This window comes from Sorex araneus, chromosome 2 (genome assembly GCF_027595985.1).
Source record: "Sorex araneus isolate mSorAra2 chromosome 2, mSorAra2.pri, whole genome shotgun sequence".
Taxonomy (NCBI): domain Eukaryota; kingdom Metazoa; phylum Chordata; class Mammalia; order Eulipotyphla; family Soricidae; genus Sorex; species Sorex araneus.
Window position 1 is genome coordinate 244,364,528 of NC_073303.1, and position 19,600 is coordinate 244,384,127.

General features: G+C 56.1%; 1 protein-coding gene across 1 annotated transcript; it reads left to right on the plus strand.

Moving 5' to 3' along the window:
- The first annotated feature begins 12,148 nt into the window (after nt 1–12,148).
- On the plus strand, nt 12,149–13,935 carry OAZ1 (ornithine decarboxylase antizyme 1). The gene is given in 6 exon segments (XM_055127310.1): nt 12,149–12,393; nt 12,930–12,987; nt 12,989–13,075; nt 13,202–13,371; nt 13,439–13,524; nt 13,617–13,935. Coding segments are annotated over 6 exon segments (681 nt in total). The 5' UTR covers nt 12,149–12,247; the 3' UTR covers nt 13,751–13,935.
- The last annotated feature ends 5,665 nt before the right edge of the window (nt 13,936–19,600 follow it).

The following is a 19,600-nucleotide window of genomic DNA, read 5'->3' on the forward strand; positions in this document are numbered from 1 at the left end:
TTTCTTTTTGGAGGGCGCACACTTGGCAGTGCTCAGGGCTGACTCCTGGCTCTGTGCTCTGGCATCACTTCTGGCAGGTACAGGGTATCCTTTGGGGTGTCAAGATCAAACCTGTGGGCTGGAGTGAGAGTACAAAGGGGAGGGCATTTGCCTTGCAGACGGCCAACCCGGGTTCGATCCCCAGCATCCCATTGGGTCCCCCAAGCACTGCCAGAAGTGATTCCTGAATACAGAGCCAGGAGTAACCCCTGAGGTTCGCTGGGTGTGACACCCCCCCCAAAAAAAAAAAAAAGATCAAACCTGGGTCAGCCGTGGGCAAGCAAGTACCCTAGTCCTGCCCACTGTACACTCACTTTGGCCCTTCACTTACTCCTTTCTTTTTTTTTTTTTCTTTTTGGGTCACACCTGGCGATACACAGGGGTTACTCCTGGCTCTGCACTCAGGAATCACCCCTGGCGGTGCTCAGGGGACCATATGGGATGCTGGGAATCGAACCCAGGTCAGCCGTGTGCAAGGCCAAACGCCCTCCCCGCTGTGCTATCACTCCAGCCCCCCTTCACTTATTTCTTTATCTATTTTAGGGTCGCACTGCATCTATTTCAGGTGCTTACAAGCTTGGGGGTCCTTTCCAGTGACCATATGGTGCTGGGGATTCAGCCTAGGGCTCCCACTAACCCTCAGTCCTTTGAGCCACTTCCTGGTCCTGTCTTACAGTTTCAATAGCAGCTTAATTGACATAAAAATGCAAGCCAGGGGCTGGAGCGATAGCACAGCGGGTAGGGTGTTTGCCTTGCACGCGGTTGACCCGGGTTCAATTCCCAGCATCCCATAGGGTCCCCTGAGCACCGCCAGGAGTGATTCCTGAGTGCATGAGCCAGAAGTAACCCCTGTGCATCGCCAGGTGTGACCCAAAAAGCAAAAAAAAAAAAAGCAAGCCATACAATTCACGTTTTTTTTTCTTTTATGGGTTTTGGGCCACACCCAGCTGTTCTCTGGGCTTACTCCTGGCTCTGTGCTCAGGTATCACACCTGGTGGGGCTTGTGGGACCATATGGGGTGCTGGAGATTGAACCCAGGTTAGCCGTGTACAAAACAAACCACTACTAGCTGGACCATCTAGTAGGGTTTGTTTTTTTCTTTTTGGGTCACACCCGGCGATACTCAGAGGTTACTCCTGGCTCTGCACTCAGGAATTACTCCTGGCGGTGCTCAGAGGACCATATGGGATGCTGGGAATCGAACCCGGGTCGGCCACATGCAAGGCAAATGCCCTCCCCGCTGTGCTATCACTCCAGCCCCACATCTAGTAGGTTTTTTTTATTTTTTTTGGGGGGGTCACACCCGGCAATGCACAGGGGTCACTCCTGGCTCATGCACTCAGGAATCACCCCTGGCGGTGCTCAGGGGACCATATGGGATGCTGGGATTTGAACCCGGGTCGGACGTGTGCAAGGCAAACGCCCTACCCGCTGTGTTATCACTCCAGCCCCACATCTAGTAGGTTTTAAGTGAAGGTTTTTTTGTGTGTGTTTTGTGTGTGTGTGTGTGTGTGTGTGTGTGTGTGTGTGTGTGTGTGTTTTGGAACACATCTGGTGATTCTCAGGGGTTACTCCAGACTTTGCACTCAGGAATTACTCCTGGGGGTGCTTGGGAGAATATATGAAATACCACCAATCACAGTGTAAGGCCAAAGCCCTACCTGCTGTACTCTTACTCCCCTCAACCCCCCACAACTAGTGGGTTTTAAGTGAAGGGTTTTGTGTTGAGCATCTGGCTGCTCAGCCAGAAAAGGAGAGACACGGGATGGTCTCTCTCATCTGTGGCTTGTCGAGTGACTGGAACAGAGAGCGCAAACTATGGGAGAAGGAGAGAGGAAAAGAAATAAAACGGGGGCTGGAGCGATAGCACAGCGGGGAGGGCATTGGCCTTGCACGCAGCTGACCCGGTTCGATTCCCAGCATCCCATAGGGTCTCCCGAGCACCGCCAGGAGTCATTTGAGTCAGAGCCAGGAGTAACCCCTGTGCATCACCAGTGTGACACCCCCAAAAAAAATAAATAAAAAGGAGTAGCAAGAAGTGAAGGAGAGGGGGCTGGAGTGATAGCACAGCGGGTAGGGCGTTTGCCTTGCACGCGGCCGACCCGGGTTCGATTCCCAGCATCCCATATGGTCCCCTGAGCACCGCCAGGGGTAATTCCTGAGTGCAGAGCCAGGAGTGACCCTTGTGCATCGCCAGGTGTGACCCAAAAAGCAAAAAAAAAAAAAAAAAAAAAAAAAAAGAAGTGGAGGAGAGGTAATGTGGAGTATGGGTGAAGGGCGCAGGTGCCTCGGTGGGTAGAGGAGTGTTACAGCTGCAGATCCAAACTGCAGAGAAGAGCCTGGGAGATGGCACAGTTTACACACACTTGACCTGGGTTGAAGTGCCGGCACTCCACCCTGATTCTCACCGGGAGTGACCCCTGGATTCAGAGCCAGGAGTAATCCCTGAGCACGGAGAGAGGGGTGTGCCCCCCTAAATGAATAATTTGAACTGAGCAAACAGGAGGTGGCTAGAGTGTCCGGGGGCGGGGGGGGGTGGGGGGTGAAGGAGAGGGATGCAGGGGTCACTTGTGAGCAAAACCAGCCTGGGGCATCAAGTCATGGTCCCCAAGTATCCCTGTTATGGGGTAAGGACATCAAGGGCAGACCAAGGCCATGTTGCATGAAAAGAGCTTGTGTGACCCATAAAGCAAAAATAAAATAAAATAAAATAAATTTAAAAAAAATAAAAGAGTTTGTGGCTGAAAGTGGGAACATGGGGGTCTATGTGTGGTCACAGTCCCCAGAAAGCAGGACCAGCACAGGCAGGACCTTGGAAACGCAAACCAAACTCCTGCCTGTGGCTCCTTTGTCAAGGGAGAGAGGGTGGAGTCAAATGCACGGGCCAGTCCCTGGGCGGGCACAGCCTGTACAAAGGTCCTGGGGCCAGACCAAGGGGCAGGTGGGAGGAGCAGCAAGGGGACAGGGCTGGAACAGAGGATGCTGGGAGCTTTGGAGGGGCGGGGCCAGAGCAGAGGATGCTGGGAGCTCAGGGAGGGGAGGGAAATTGAGGGGGAGGAGCCCTGGCAGTGCTCAGGGGACCATATGGGATGCTGGGGATCGAACCCGGGTCGGCCGTGCGCAAGGCAAACATCCTACCCGCTGTGCTATTGCTCCAGCCACCAACCCCCCTTTTAAAATTTATTGTAGTGATAGTAAAGCACCCGGCCGACCCTGGTTCAATCCCCGGCCTTCTCTCCCGCAAAATTATTTTTGTTTGTTTGGGCTCAGAGAGATGGGACAGCTGTTAGGGCACTCGCCTTGCACAAAGTGATGTGGTTTGACCCTTGTCACCACACTGGGTTCCCTGAAGCCTCGCCAGGAGTGATCCCTGAGCTCAGCACCTGGAGTCAGCCTTGAGCCCTGCGGGGTTTGTCCCAAAATCAAAAATAAAAGGAGGCTTAGCTCAATATAGGCTGAGGACATGCTTCGCGTGTAGGAGTCCTGGCTCGGGCCGTCGGCACCGTATATTTCCCCAAGCACCAAGCCAGGCGCCCTCCCCAAATACAATAAAGTAGAGCAAGTGTATCTTAAAAAAATAAATACAGGGCCTGGAGCGACAGCACAGCGGGTAGGGCATCTGCCTTGCAAGCAAGCTGCTGACTGGGTTCGATTCCCAGCATCCCATAGGGTCCCTCGAGCACCGCCAGGAGTAATTTCTGAGTGCAGAGGCAGGAGTAACCCCTGTGCATCACTGGGTGTGACCCAAAAAGCAAATAAATAAATAGCACTGTCATGTAGCACTGTCATCCCCTTGTTCATCTATTTGCTCGAGCGGGCGCCAGTAACATCTCCATGGTGAGACTTGTGGTTACTGTTTTTGGCATAGCGAGTATGCCACGGGGAGCTTGCCAGGCTCTGCCCTGCAGGTGAGATACTCTCGGTAGCTTGCCGGGCTCTCCGAGAGGGATGGAGGAATCGAACCCAGGTTGGCTGCATGCAAGGCAATAATTAATTAATTAATTAAATTTGAAATAAATAAATTTTGAAATAAATAAATAATAAAGACAGGTCATAAAGAACCAGAAACACAGGCATTATTTTTGTGGGGTGGGAGGGGGGCACGTCCAGCGGTCCCGGGGCTCCTGCTGTGAGGGTGCTCAGGCGTCACTCCTGGTGGGCTGCGGGAAGCCCAGGGGGTGCCAGGTATGGAACCTGGACCGGCCTCCTGCCGGGCGGCGCCCCCCCCCCCCCCCGCTAGCCCTCAGGCCTTCAGCCCCGGCCTTCACGAGCACAGCGGGAAGAGCCTTCGTCATCAGATGGGGGGAGAGGGGGTGGGGAGGACCCATGCCTAGCACCTCACCCACCTGGCTCCATCGGGGACCTCCCGCAGGGTCCCCGAGCCCCTGAGCGCGCTGGGCGGGGGCACCCTCCCCGAAATAGAGGGGGCTTGGCCCTGCCCTCCGGACCAGTCTCCCCCCTCCCCCGCCGGCCCCTCCGCCCATCAGGGAGCGACTCATCACACGCCCTCTGCGTGGTGTGCGGTCTGCGGCTTATCAGCGGCCAGCAGATGCCCTCGCACCCTTCCTGGCCATCTGGGGCGCCCTGAGGAGTTTCCCGGCTTCCGCCTGGCTTTGCGTCAGCCACTGAGGCCCCTCCCTGAACTTGTGCTCCCCAAGCGGCCAGAAAGGGGGGCTCGCCCAAGCTGGGACTGGGGTGACCCCAGGAACACTCACTCAGTCTTGTCTCTTCCTCTCTGTCTTCTGGCTTTTTGGGCTGCAAATGGCATGCTCCAGGGTGACTCCTGGCTGTGTGCTCAGAAAGCACCTCGGGTGGGACTTGGGGGAACCGTATGGGGTGTTGAGGTTCAAACCCCGCTTGGCTGTATGAAAGATAAGAACTCTATCCACTGTACTATTTCTCTAGCCCCTCTTTTTTATTTATTTATTTTTGTTTGCTTTTTGGGTCACACTCAGCGATGCTCAGGGGTTACTCCTGGCTTTGCACTCAGGAATTACTCCTGGCGGTGCTTGGGGGACCATATGGGATGCTGGGGATTGAACCCAGGTCGGCCGCGTGCAAGGCAAATGCCCTCCCCGCTGTGCTATCGCTCCAGCCCCCCCTTTTTTTTTTTAATAATGTAAGAGCACTGCTGTGTATTCAGCCATGGATTAAGCTGATTGAATTGTAGCCCCACTTTTTATTTTGTTTAATTAATATCTTTTGTTTTGGGGCCACACACAGTGGTGCTGAGGGCTGACTCCTGGCTCTGGTCTCATCTATGGGAATGCCCGGAATCCAACCCGGTAAGTCGCAGGCAAAGCAAGTGCCCTCTTGACTGTCCTATTGCTCCAGCCCTTTGTTTTTGCTTTGAATGGAGTTTCTGTGAGTAACAATACTGTTTGCTTTAGTTTTCCGCCTGAGGGGTGTCTTTGCATCTATTCTTTTTCTTTAATTAATTAATTATTTTAAAATTTAAAATTTTATTTATTATTATTATTATTATTATTATTTTTGCTTTTTGGGTCGCACCTGGCGATGCATAGGGGTTACTCCTGACTCATGCACTCAGGAATTATTCCTGGCGGTGCTTGGGGTACCATATGGGATGCTGGGAATCACACCTGTTTGCATCTATTCTTACCCAATTTTATACAACAAAATGTCTTCTTTTAGGCTTTTTTTTTTTAATGTTATTAAAAACCAGAGCAATAGTATAGTCGGTAAGACATTTGCTTTGCTTGTGGTCGACCCAGGTTCGATCCCTGGCATCCCATAGGGTCCCCTGAGCAATGCCAGGAGAAGTTCCTGAGTGCAGAGCCAGGAGTAACCCCTGAGCATTGCTGGGTGTAGCCCCAAAACAAAACAAAAAAACAAATAAAGTGTTATTATTATTATTATTATTATTTTGCTTTTTAGGCCACACCCGGCAATGCTCAGGGGTTACTCCTGGCTCCGCACTCAGGAATTACCCCTGGCGGTGCTCAGGGGACCATATGGGATGCTGGGAATCGAACCCGGGTCGGCCGCCTGCAAGGCAAACGCCCTACCCACTGTGCTATTGCTCCAGCCCCAAAGTGTTATTATATTCTTCTCTTTGGAACTTTTTAGTTTTTGGATGCTCAGGGGTTACTCCTGGCTCTGCACCCAGGAATCACTCAGTAGGGCTTGAGGGACCCTCTGGGGTGCTGGGATCCAGCCAGGCATATGCCCTACCCATTATACTATCTCTTCGGCCTTGTTTTTTTGTTTTGTTTTGTTTTGGGGCCCCACCTGGCAATGCTCAGGGCTTGCTCATGGCTCTGTGCTCAGGTATCACTCCTGGCAGAGCTCAGGGACCCTAGAGGGTGCCGGGGATCAAGCATCAAGCACAGGTTGACTGGGTACAAGGCCAGTTCCTTTCCTGCTGTCCTCTTTGACCCTTGTTTGTGTTGTGGGTTTTAGTTTTTAAATTTATTTCCATTTTTGGGTCACACCCAGCGATGCTCAGGGGTTACTCCTGGCTCTGCACTCAGGAATTACTCCCGGTGGTGCTGGGATACCCTATGGGAAGCCGGGGATCGAACCTGGATTGGCCCCGTGCAAGGCAAACGCCAAACCTGCTGCACTATCCCTCCATGCGACCCCCCACCTCGGATTTATTTTTGTTGGGCTTGCCTCAGTGCTCAGGAGCTCCTCCCAGCCCTTTATTTAGGGGACCACACGCGGTGTGGGGCCTAAACCCAGGATGCCAGCCTGAAAAGTCTAAGCTCAGTCTGTTGTGCTGTCACCCTGCCTCCACAAATCCTTTTTATTTTATTTTATTTTGCTTTTTGGGTCACACCCGGCGATGCTCAGAGGTTACTCCTGGCTCTGCACTCAGGAACCATATGGGATGGATGCTGGGGATCGAACCCGGGTCAGCCGCATGCAAGGCAAATGCCCTACCCGCTGTGCTATTGCGCCAGCCCCCACAAATCCTTTTCAAAGTTCAGCTTAGGCCAGGGAGATTGGAGGCCACTTACCTTGGACACCAAGAGGAACCCCTGAGCCCCTCGGGGTGAGGCCGCCCCACTAGATTGTTCCAGATGAGGGGCCGGAGTGACAGGATGGCGGGGAGGGTGTTTGCCCTGTGTGCGGCCGACCCAGGTTCGAGCCCCAGCATCCTATTGCTCCAGCCCCGTGGCAGCTTCTTTGGGAACAAGAAAACTGCCCAATCACTGGGCTCTCGGGGGACTGTCTTTGCTGGCAGGGCCTGTGTCCCAAATCCCCCCCCCAGAAAATTCCTGAGTGCACAAGCCAGGAGTAACCCCTGTGCATCGCCGGGTGTGACACAAAAAAACAAAAAACAAAACAAAACAAAAAGAAGCTGCCTGGAACTTGAATTAATTAATTAATTTATTGCTTTATTTTTGGGTCACACCCGGTGATGCACAGGGGTTACTCCTGGCTCTGCACTCAGGAATTACTCCTGGCAGTGTTCCAGGGATCATATACGATGCTAGGAATCAAACCCGGGTTGGCTGCGTGCAAGGCAAACGCCCTACCCACTGTGCTCTCGCTCCAGCCCCTGGGAACCTGAATTTATGCCCCAAATGGTTACAATGAGGGCACTGGGCTCTGGGCGCACCCCCACATCCCCGTAAGTACTTCCCAGGGCCCTGGATAGTGCCCTGATGAACTGGGGAAAAGAAACATAAGAAACAAAAGAAACAGTTGGCTGATAAACCAACTGACCCATCCACCAGCAGCTCCCAGCTCCAAAGTTCCCAGGTACCAGATTCTGGCAAGCGAGAGGCAAAAGGAAAGGGAAAATCAGATTTTGAAAACTGGAGCCTTTCAAGAGCTTGGAAAAATGCAAGTCCCGGTCAGCACCAAGAACCAAGCAAGCAAACCAGGAATGGGGGGTGTTCACTGTAGGGAATGGCTCACAGGGTGTGGGAGAGCGCCCCCAAGAGGAACGAGGGCGCTCTGCAGATAAATCCAGGACAGTTCTCCTAAATTAAAGCGTCATCACCCGGACCTGAGCAATAAATAAGAGGGCGGGGAGAGTTGCTGCTTTTTTTTGGGGGGGGGGGTCATACCCGGCGATGCACAGGGGTCACTCCTGGCTCTTCACTCAGGAATTACCCCTGGCGGTGCTCAGGGGACCATATGGGGTGCTGGGAATCAAACCCGGTCGGCCGCGTGCAAGGCAAACGCCCTACCCGGTGTGCTATCGCTCCAGCCCTGAGAGTTGCTGCTTTGCACATGGCCAACCCAGACTTGATCCCGACACCCCCATAGGGTTCCCCCAAGCTCCCTCAAGAGTGATTCCTGAGCACAGAGCCAGGAGTAACGCTTGAGCACCCCGGAGCAACAGTATAGCAGGTAAGGTCACTGTCACTATCATCCCGTTGCTCATGATTTGCTCGAGTGGGCACCAGTAACTTCTCTATCGTGAGACTTCTTGTTACTGCTTTTGGCATATCGAATACGCCATGGGGAGCTTGCCAGGCTCTGCTGTGCGGGCAAGATACTCTCGATAGCTTGCCGGGCTCTCCGAGAGGGGCGGAGGAATCGAACTCGGGTTGATTGCGTGCAAGGCAAATGCTCTACCTGCTGCGCCATTGCTCCAGCCCAGGTAAGGTTTACCTGCTGTATAGGTCTAGATGACCCAAGCTCTGCCCCCAGCACCTCATATGGTCCTTTGAGTCTGCCAAGAGTAACCCCAGAACACCGCCGTGTATGGCCCCCAAACAAAACAAAAACCAAGCCACGTGCTCCTATAGATAGCCATCAGCCACGTCGCTAAGGAAAGGCACTCATTTACCTTCGCTGGGGAAAATTTCTTTGGCAGCTCACAGCCTGGAGAGAGAGGCCAGGGGCTAACGCACTTGTCTTGCAAGCAGCCAACCTGCGGTTTGGTCCCTGGCACCCCAAGGCTCCCCGAGCCCCACTGGAAGTGACCCCTGTGTGCAGAGCCAGGAGGTCAGCCCTGAGCACCACCTCAGGGCCAAAAAAAGAAAAGAGGGCTGGAGCGATAGCACAGCGGGGAGGGCGTTTGCCTTGCATGCAGCCGACTCGGGTTTGATTCCCAGCATCCCATAGGGTCCACTGAGCATCGCCAGGGTGATTCCTGAGTGCAGAGCCAGGAGTAACCCCTGTGCATCGCCGGTGTGACCCAAAAAGCAAAACAAAAAAAAAAGAGAAAAAGAAAAGAAAAGAAAGTTTTTGGTTGTCTCTTTGATTTGCAAACTTTTTTTTTTTTAATTTTTTATTTTTGTGGGGGCTGGGAATCAAACCCGGGTCGGCCGTGTGCAAGGCAAACGCCCTACCCACTGTGCTATCGCTCCAGCCCCTTTATTATTATTATTTTTAATTGGTGATGGCTAGCCCACACTCAGCAGTGTGCTCAGGGCTTGCCTCTGGCTCTGTGATCAGGGGTCACTCCTCCTGGCGGGCTTGGGAACCTTATGCAGCGCTAAGGATCGAACCCAAGTTGGCCAAGCACAAGGGAAGTACCTTACCAGATGTCTTACCACTCCACTTCCCGCCCCCCGACCTTTTTTTTTTTTTGGTGTATGTAGGGGGATTGGGCCACACCTGGTAGTGCTCAGGGCTGACTCCTGGCTCTGTGCTCAGGATCCTTCTTGGCAAGGCTTGGAGGACCCTCGGGGGTGCCAGGGACTGGACCTGGAAATCCTGTTGGTGGTGTGCAAGTGCCTTCCCCACTGTCCCATATCATAGGCCCTCCCTGATCCTTTTGTTGTTTTTCATGGGATTTTAGAGAGGATCACGCGTTATCTGCATTTGAGGAGATATAAGCTGTAATTAAACTTTAAAAATGTACTCCTACATGGGGCGGAGCCTGGCAAGCTCCCCGTGGCGTGTCCGATATACCAAAAACAGTTAACAGTAACGGGGCTCATTCCCCTGACCCTGAAAGAGCCTCCAATACGGCAGCCAGCGTTAGGAAAGATGAGTAAGTAGAAGATGCTAAAATCTCAGGGCTGGGGGCTGGAGCCATAGCACAGTGTGTAGGGCATTTGCCTTGCACGTGGCCGACCCAGGTTCAATTTCCAGCATCCCATAGGGTCCCCTGAGCACCGCCAGGAGTCATTCCTGAGTGCATGAGCCAGGAGTAACCCCTGTGCATCACCGGGTGTGACCCAAAAAAACAAACAAATAAATAAATAAATAAATGAAATAAAATAAAACCTCAGGGCTGGGACAAATGGAGGCATTACTGGCGCCCACTCGAGTAAATTGATGAATATCAGGATGACAGTGATACAGTGATACGTGGGGCTGAAGAGTTAGTGCACGCGGTAGGTATGGCGCTTGCCTTGCACATGGCCAACCCAGGTTTGATCCCTGCCATCACATAGGGTCCCCAGAGCACCACCAAGAGTGATCCCTGAGTGGCCTCCTGAGAGCAGAGCCAGTAGAAATCCCTGGGCATTGCTGGGTGTGACTCAAAAATACACAAAAATACTTCTAAGTAAATTACTACTAAGTAAATTAGTAAGAAGTAGTGTATGGCCACAGAGATAATCCACAGACACATTCATTGTTCTGAGGTTCATCCTATTTATTTTTATTTTATTTTGCGCTTTTTTTTTTTTTTGTCACAGCCCATGATGCACAGGGGTGAGTCCTGAGTTCAGTCACTCCTGGCTCTGAACTCAGGAATCACCCCTGGCAGTGCTCAGGGGATCATATGGGATGCGGGGAATCAAACCCCGGCCGGCCACGTGCAAGGCAAACGCCCTACCTGCTGTGCTATTGCTCTAGCCCCTTATTTATTTTTATTAATTTTTGTTGTGGGGAGCCACATTCAGCGCTTGGTGGTGCTGGGAGGACCCTATGGGATGTGGGTGATCAAACCCAGGTAGGATGCAGGAGGCCAATGACACACGACCTGCTACTGTCTCTCCGGCTTCTCTGAGCCGTTCATCTGTGGGACCAGCAGGAATGGACTCCAGCACACTGGGAGTAGAAATTCGTTTTTTTCTTTGCCAGGGCAAAGATACCAGGCAATGTTTGGAGTCTGGATTTGTGCCTAAACCTTAAAGTTGGGCTGGAGAGATCACAAAGTGAGCCAAGTGTGAAAAAGTCCCACCAGGAGTGATCTCTGAGCACAGAGTCTGGAGCCAGTCGGAGCACACAGCCAGGATTGATTCCTGAGCACAGAGCCGGGAGTTAGCCCTGAGCACAGGACCAGGATTGATCCCTGAGTGCAGCCAAGAGTGAACCCTGTGCACAAAGTCAGGAGTAAGCCCTGAGCACTGCCGGGTGTGGCTCCAAAATAAATGCAAGAAAACTGAAAGTTTTGAAAAGAAAAAAACCACTATAAAAAAAAAATCAAACCACCCCCCCACACTACCCAGACTAGGACCCGCGAAGGACCCTGTTTTTTTTCTTGACGAATGCAGACTGGGATCTGTCCTAAAATCTCCTTCCAGGCCCCAGCAGGGGAAAGTCTCCTCTTCTCGTTTGTTTTCGTGCCAGTCAATCCGGGCCTTTGAACTGGAGCCTCCCATCACCGTTTCACCACGTAAACAACAACATTTCGTTCCATTCACGTGCTTTCTTTGCCACCGGCTCCCCAGTTCCTCGTTACGGTGGTTTTTGAAACCAACGGAGAACACCCCCCGACTCCAGAACCCCCGTCTCCACGGGCTCTGGCCGAAAATGAGGGTCTCCGATAGGAAGGGGGCCGCTGGGGACCCCCGCAACCCCGAGTATCCGGGGCCCTCCGGGGCCCACGCCGCCAAGGAGACAGAGGCCCGCCGGGGGAAGGGACACTGGAGATAGCGAGAAGACGCATGCAAAGCAGGGGGTCCCCCAGAGACCACCCCCCCGCAACAAAATCGATCGGTCCCGACACCCCCGCCCCCCACGGCCCGGCGGTGGGGGCGGGACGGGGCGGGGCGAGCGCGGCGCGTTCCCAGCACCGCGGCGGCCCCGCCCCTCCAGGGCCCCGCCCCGCGGAAGCCGCATATTGCCCAATGGGCGGCGCGCGCCCGGCCCCGCCCCCTCCGCGGCCGCCAATCGGACGCCGCGAAGGGCGGGCGCGCGGCGCCCTTTTTCCCGGCGGCCCCCACGGCCCCGCCCCGTGGCGCCGGGCGGCGTGAGGGGCGGGGCCCGGGCGTGGCGCCTATAAAGGCGGGCGGCGGCGGCGGCGCCATTTTGCGGACGGCGAGCAGCGGCGGCGGCGCGGAGAGGCGCAGCGGAGGTTTTGCTGGTTTCGGACCCCAGCGGCCGGATGGTGAAATCCTCCCTGCAGCGCATCCTCAACAGCCACTGCTTCGCCAGAGAGAAGGAAGGGGATAAACCCAGCGCCGCCGTCCACGCCAGCCGCACCATGCCGCTCCTCAGCCTGCACAGCCGCGGCGGTCGCAGCAGCGAGAGGTGAGCCCCGCCCCGCGCCCCCGCCGAAGCTTCCAGAAGCGGCGCGGCGGCGGCGGCGGCGGGGGAGGAGGGCGGGGCGCGGCCGGGCTCGGGCGCCCCCCGGAGCGCGAGCTCCTCCCCTTTGTCGAGGCCACAATCGGCGCTGGGGGCGGGTTCGCGCCGTGGGGGGCGGGGCCATCCTCTCCCCTCCCCGGGGGTCCCGGCGGGGGGCGGGGCAGCATCGCGGGAGTCCCGCGAGGAGGGCCGGGGTGGACTGCTGGAGGGCGGGGTCCCCGAGCAGATTAAGAGACCGCAAGTGGGGGGGTTCTCGCGGGAGTTGGTGGTTTTGGGGCATTGGGGTGCGGGGGGGCAACCCGGGGGACACGTGACGGGCTCGGAGCGGCCCGCGGGGGCGCAGGGGGATGGGCTAAAGGGGGATCCTGCGGGGAAGCGCGAGTCCGGCTTGCGGGGCAGGGGGCAGGGGTCCCGGAACCTGCACCTGGTCCCCCGGGTCTGGGGGTCCCCCGCGGACGCCCCCCGACCCGCCGCCGCTTCAGTTCCAGGGTGTCCCCCAACTGCTGCAGTCACCCGGGTCCGGGGCCTCGGTGGCGTTCCTGATGCCCCTCACCCACCCCCGAAGATCCCAGGTGGGCGAGGGAATAGCCAGAGGGATCGCAGTCCGCCAGCTAACTTATTGTACTCGGTGAGTGGCGGGGGGCGCGCGCGCGCGTGTGTGTGTGTGTGTGTGTGTGTGTGTGTGTGTGTGTGTCCCTCGGAGCGCCGGCCCCCGCGCCCCCAGCCCTGACCGCCGCCCGCCCCCCGCCCGCAGGACCACCGGCTGGACGTGACCGAGGAAGGGACGAGCAGCCCGACGCGGATCCTGCACGTGCAGTCCCGGCTCACAGAGGCCAGGGCCGTCCACTGGCGGGCCGTGCTCAGCGGTAGCGGCCTCTACATCGAGATCCCGGGGGGCCCGCTGCCCGAGGGGAGCAAGGACAGGTGAGGCCCGCCCGGCCCGGGTTCCGGCCGGAGACCCCGCCCCGCCTGACGCCCCTCCCTCCCCCAGCCTCGCGGTGCTGCTGGAGTTCGCGGAGGAGCAGCTGCGCGTGCAGCACGTCTTCATCTGCTTCCCCAAGAGCCGCGACGACCGAGGTGGGGCCCCGCCCTCGGAGGGGAGGGGAGGTGGGGTGGGGGTCCCGGGGTCGGGGTCGGCCCCGCTTACCGCCCGCCTCTCCCTCCCGAAGCCGCCCTGCTCCGGACCTTCAGCTTCTTGGGCTTCGAGATCGTGAGACCGGGCCACCCCCTGGTCCCCAAGAGACCCGACGCGTGCTTCATGGCCTACACGATGGAGAGAGAGTCCTCGGGGGAGGAGGAGTAGGGGCGCACCCCCTCCCCGCCCCGCGCCCCGACCCTCGGCTCCGCCCCAGCCCCGACCCGGGTTTGCCCGCATGTTGTGATTGTGCAAATAAAACGCTCCGGATTAGCCGCTAGTTCCCGTGTAATAGTGTGTGTGACACTCAAGTATTTGCTTTGATTCTGAATAAAAGTTTCTATTTTACTTTCGTACCGCTGGTCCAGGCTGTTTGGGACGCCCCTGCCCGCGCTCAGAAACCCCAATAAAGTGACCTCAAGACGTGCGGCTCAGTGGTGTTCACTTGGGCGGGCGCCCCCCCCCCCCCCCCCCGTAGTTCCTGGGGCTGCACGGGCTTCGGCCTTGCCGCGGAGGTGGGTGGGGTTCTGGGCTGGTCAGCCTTAGGACTGGCTGGCCAGAGACCCCCTGCCAGGCCTGGTCTACCCCGAGGATGGGGGGGGGCCAGACCCGAGCGGTAGGGGCTGTGGCGCCACCTGCCGGCCGCATCTGGGAGAGTCGCCCAGAGTCACCTGCAGGGCCAGGAAACGACCCTGGCTCAGAGGGCTTCAGTATAACCACGGGTACCCGTCACCTGAGGGTTGAGGGGGCTGGGGGCGGGGTGTCGGCGCGCGGCCCTGCTGCACGGCAGGTGCGTTGCAGGAGGTAATTTGGCACTGCCAGAGACGGGCCAGCACAGCACCTCGGCAGGGCTCCAGCCTTGCACGCACCTGGGTTCGAACCCCGCACCCAGAGGGGTTTCCTGAGCTCAGAGCCAGGAGCAACCCCTAAGCATCGCCGGGTGTGGCCCAATGTACAAAAAAAAGGGCTGGAGCATTTGAGGACAGTGAGGCAGGGTGTTTGGGCCACACCCGCGGTGCTCAGGGCTCTCTCCTAGTTCTGTGCTCAGGAGTCAACACCTGACGGGGCTCAAGGTACCACTTGGGATGCCAGGAATTGAACCCAGGCAGGCGCCCTCCCCGCTGTCCTATTACTCTGGCCCTACTGTGTTCATTGTTAACTTCCCTTGGCCAGATTAGGGGAGACCTACCTGGGGGTGCTGGCGGTTGGGGCGGAGGGTGGGGGTAGAATCCAGAGCGTGCTGGGGTTTTGAGGTGCCTCGATGTAAAACCAACATTTTCTTATTTATTAAAAAATAATTGGGGGAGGGTGGACTGGAGCGATAGTACAGTGGGTAGGGCGTTTGCCTTGCATGCAGCTGACCCGGGTTCGAGCCCTGGCGTCCCATATGGTCCCCCTGCACTGCCAGGAGTAGCCCCTGAGTATCTCTGGGTAAAAAAAAAAAAAAAGTTGCATTAAAATAAAAATAATTTGGGGGCTGGGGAGTACAGCGGGGAGGGCGCTTGCCTTGCACGCGGTCAACCCGGGTTCGATCCTCAGCGTCCCATATGGACCCCCGAGCCGCGCCAGGAGTAATTCCTGAGCACAGAGCCAGGAGTAACCCTGACCACATCCCCGCCACCCTCCCAAATATATATATTTTTGCCACACCGTGCCCAGAGCTTATTGCTGGCTCCGCGGGGGCCCCTGTGGGATGCGGGGATTGAACCCTGGGCGGCCACACGCGAGGGGAACACCCTCACCAGGGTCCTATTGATACCGCCTGGAAAATAATTGGCGCTGGGGACCCGCCAGGAGGGGGCGCCAGTGAGCCCAGGAAGAGGCGCGGGGACCGCGGGGCCTGGAGGCGGATGAGGCTTGCGTGGGTCCTGGGAACCGCGCCCAGGAACGTGGGGGTGTCGGGGCTGGGGGAGGGGCAGGGATCACGGGGACACATACCGCGCAATTCTCCACCCGGACTTAACACTCAGGATTAGGGGGTGCTCCTGGCCCTGGATGGACAGTATGGACCCCGACCTTCAGACCCCAGCACCAGAATAGCCCCTTGCAACAAGACGGGGCCGGGTGTGGGGGGGTGGTCATACATTCAAAGTAAAAGAGGTCCCCACTTTTTTTCTGTGTGTGTGTGTGTGTGTGTGTGTGTGTGTGTGCGCGCGCGCGCGTGTGTGTGTGTTTGGGCCACGCCTGATGCTCCGGAAACTTACCTGACTCTGTTCTTAGGGATCCCTCCTGGTGGTGCTATGGGGTACCCGGGATTCAAACCCGGGTCAGCCACATGCAAGGCTGGTGCCTTCCCGGTCCTGTCTCTGCATCCTGGAGAATCTTAAGGGCTGAGAAGATAGTACAAGCGGGGAGGGTGCTTCCTTCCCGTACACTTGGGCCGATCTGGGTTTCATCCCCAATACCCCAGAGGGTCCCCTGGGCCCCAGCTGCAGTGATCCCTGAGCATAGAGCCAGGAGTCTTCCCTGAGCACCACCGGGTGTGGCCCCAAAAGCCAAAAACAAACTAATAAGTGAAAGGCAGAAAGAAAATTCAACTCCAGTAGAAATGAAGAAATGCAGAACATTTGTCGTGCAGGGTGGCAGGGTCACAGTGATAGCACAGCAGGGAGGGTGTATGCCTTGTTGCATGCCTAGGACCCGGGTTCAATCCCCGGCATCCCATAAGGCCCCCTGAGCACCTCCAGGAATAATTCCTGAGTGCAGAGCCAGGAGTAACCTCTGAGCCTCGCCAGGTATGGTCCAAACAACAACAATAACAACAACTGTAGCACTGCACTGTAGCACTGTCACCCTGTTGCTCATCGATTTGCTGGAGCGGGCACCAGTAACATCTCCATTATGAGACTTGTTGTTACTGTTTCTGGCATATTGAATACACCAAGGGGAGCTTGCCAGGCTCTGCCAGGTGGGCGGGATACTCTCGGTAGCTTGTCGGGCTCTCCGAGAGGGGCGAAGGAATCGAACCTGGGTCAGCTGCGTGCAAGGCAAATGCCCTACCTGCTGTGCTATCACAACAAAACAAAAACCAAACACCAGAAAAGACAGGGAACAGCACTGGGACATGAGGAACAGAGGAGACTAAGACAGGAAGTGAGGCCCGTGCAGGGGGGAGGGGTTTATGGCTTTGGGCAGCCCTGGGGCCTGGGGGGTTGACACTAAGGCTGACAGGGAACTGAGTCCTGATGAGTCAAGAGAAAACAGCCCCTGGAGATTTCTCTGTGGTTTCTGTTTTACTTCCTCCAATATTCACTCCCCACCTCACTCCCCCCCAGTGGGAGCATCTGAGAAGCCTCCGTCTGCCATCTCCCATTCCCCCACCACCTTGGACCCTCAATTGTGTTGGGGAGACTGGGCTTGAGATGTTGCTGGTGTCTGTTTAGTCAAGAGCCCAGCATCTGGCTTGCTGTGTGACATAGGTCAAATCGCTAGCCCTCTCTGTGCTGCAGATAATCAAGAATAGCTTCTTCCAGCAGCTGTGTTCTTAGGGCAGGGCATGGGCTGGAGTTCTCCTGAAGAAAATATGATGATCTCGGGCTGGAGAGATAGGACAGCAGGGAGGGTGCTCGACTTACTCATTGCCAGCCAGGGTTTGAGTCCCAGCACCCCCATAGGGGGTCCCTGAACGCTGTCAGGAATGGTCCCTGATCCCAGAACCAGGAGTAAGTCCTGAGTACTGCTGGGTGTGCCCCAAGCAACAAAAACCAAGTTATGAGCAGGTCCTGGTCACCCAGCAGCAAAACACGAACATGGAGGGGGCAGGGGGAAGGGGAGGGGGGAGAGGGAGATTGGGGGCCGGGGAAATGGGTCAGCAGCTAAGGCGCTTGCCTGTATGCAGCGGGCCTGGGTTCGATCCCCAGCACCCCATAGCCTCTCCCAAGCCTTGCCAGGAGTGATCCCTGAGCACAGAGCCAAGAGTCAGCCCTGAGCATCAGAAAGAGAGGGAGAAAGAGAGAAAGAAAAAGAAGAGAGAATGACAGAGAGGTGAGAGAGAGAGAGAGAGAGAGATGGAGAGGAAGGAAGTGAGGAAGGGAAAAAAGGAGAGAAAGAGAAAGAGATGGAGAGGCAGAGAGGGAAAGATAGGAGAAAGGGAGAGAGGGGAGAGAGAGAGAGAGGGAGAGAGAGAGAGAGAGAGAGAGAGAGAAAGACAATGCCTGCCATAGAGACAGACTTAGGACAGACGGGGGGGTGGCAGCAGGAGGGAAACTGGGGACATTTGAGGTGAAATGTAGACTGGTGAAGGAATGAGTATGAGTGTTGGAACTTTTTTTTTTTTTGGCTTTTTGGGTCACACCTGGCGATGCACAGGGGTTACTCCTGGCTCTGCACTCAGGAATTAACTCCTGTTGGTGCTTGGGGAACCCTATGGGATGCTCAGAATTGAACCCGGGTCGGCCACGTGCAAGGCAACACCCTACCCGGTGTGCTATCGCTCCAGCCCCGTGTTGGAACATTTTATGACTGAAACCAAATCATGGACAATTCTGTAACTGTGTATCTCATGGTAATTAAATATTTAAATGATTTTTAAAAATCAAGGCATCTGTCTTCATTGTCTGAAGCTCCAGGTTTGATCCGCACCACCAAGCACGACCCCAATTTATTTACTTTATTTTATTAAAAATTTTATTTTTGCTTTCTGGGTCACACCCAGCGATGCTCAGGGGTTACTCCTGGCTCCTTACTCAGGAATGACTCCAGGTGGTGCTTGGGAGACCCTGTGGGATACTGGGGATTGAACCTGGGTCGGTCACACGCAAGGCAAATGCCGCCCCCGCTGTGCTATCTATTGCCCCACAACCCCAATTTAAACCGCTACAGCAGGGGCCGGAAAATAGCAGAAGTGGAGAGGGCGTTTGCCTTGCATGCAGCCAACCTGGGTTCAATCCTGAGCACTGCCAGAAGTCATTCCTGAGTGTAGAGTCAGGAGTAACCCCTGAGCATCGCCGGCTGTGACCCAAAAAGTCAAATCAATCAATCAATCAATAAATGAACCACTACAGCAGGGAACAGAAGGACAGAGAAGGGCGCCTCCCTTGCATGCAGAAAACCCAGCATCGACCCCCGGCCCCTCCTATGGTTCCCTGAGCACCATCAGGGAATCATGCCTGAATACAGGGGCAGGAATGAGCCCAGACCATGGCTGGGTGTGGCCCCCTAAATTAAAAAAAAAAATCGGGTCCTCCCCACCGTGCTCCCCTGACTCCCCAACACAGAGAACAGGCTTCCTGGCAGACATCAAGCCGTGTCAGAAGTGGGGCTGCAGCTCGTCCCTGAGAAATGGCCATGACGTCACGGGCAGGGGTGTCACCATTGTGTCTGTCCCCCCACCCTTCGCCCCTCTCCCCTCTGCGTGTCCCTGATCCAGAGTTCCCAGGAACAAGGCACAGCGGGAAGATGCCAGACGTGTGTTCACGCACCAGCGCCTTTCTGGCCTGGCGGAGGCGCCCGCAGCCGAGCCGGGCGGGCGGGTGAAGGCTGAGGGTGGATTGGGGACAGGGGCACTGCTCATTAGGATCTGCGGGGGCGGGGGGACATCCTGGAACTAGATTGAGCCTCCCAAGGCTGGAGAAGGCCCAAGAGGGTCCCCCAAGGCTGAGGAGTCCAGAGCTACACAATCAAGATGCAGTGACTTTGTTATTCACCCTCCTTTTGTCAGTTTCCTACAAAAACCCAAAAGGGCCTGAGCCTAGTCCAGCAGGGAGGGGGTTTGTTTGCTTTGCCGGCAGCTGGCCGGCCCGGGTTCGATCCCAACACCCCGTATGTTCCCCTGAGCACCTCTAGGAGTAATTCCCGAGTGCAGAGCAGAAATAGATCTTGAGCACCACTGGGTGGGCCAGCCCCCCTCCCCCACCCCCCAAAAAATATCAGGGGAAGAATTCAAAGAGAAGTGCAGGGTTTTTTTTATGGGGGGGTGAAGTGGGAGGGGTGCACACCCAGCAATGCTCAGGGTTTGCTCCTGGATCGATCACTCCTGGCAAGACTTGGGGAATTTTTTTCCTTTCTTTGCTTTTTGGG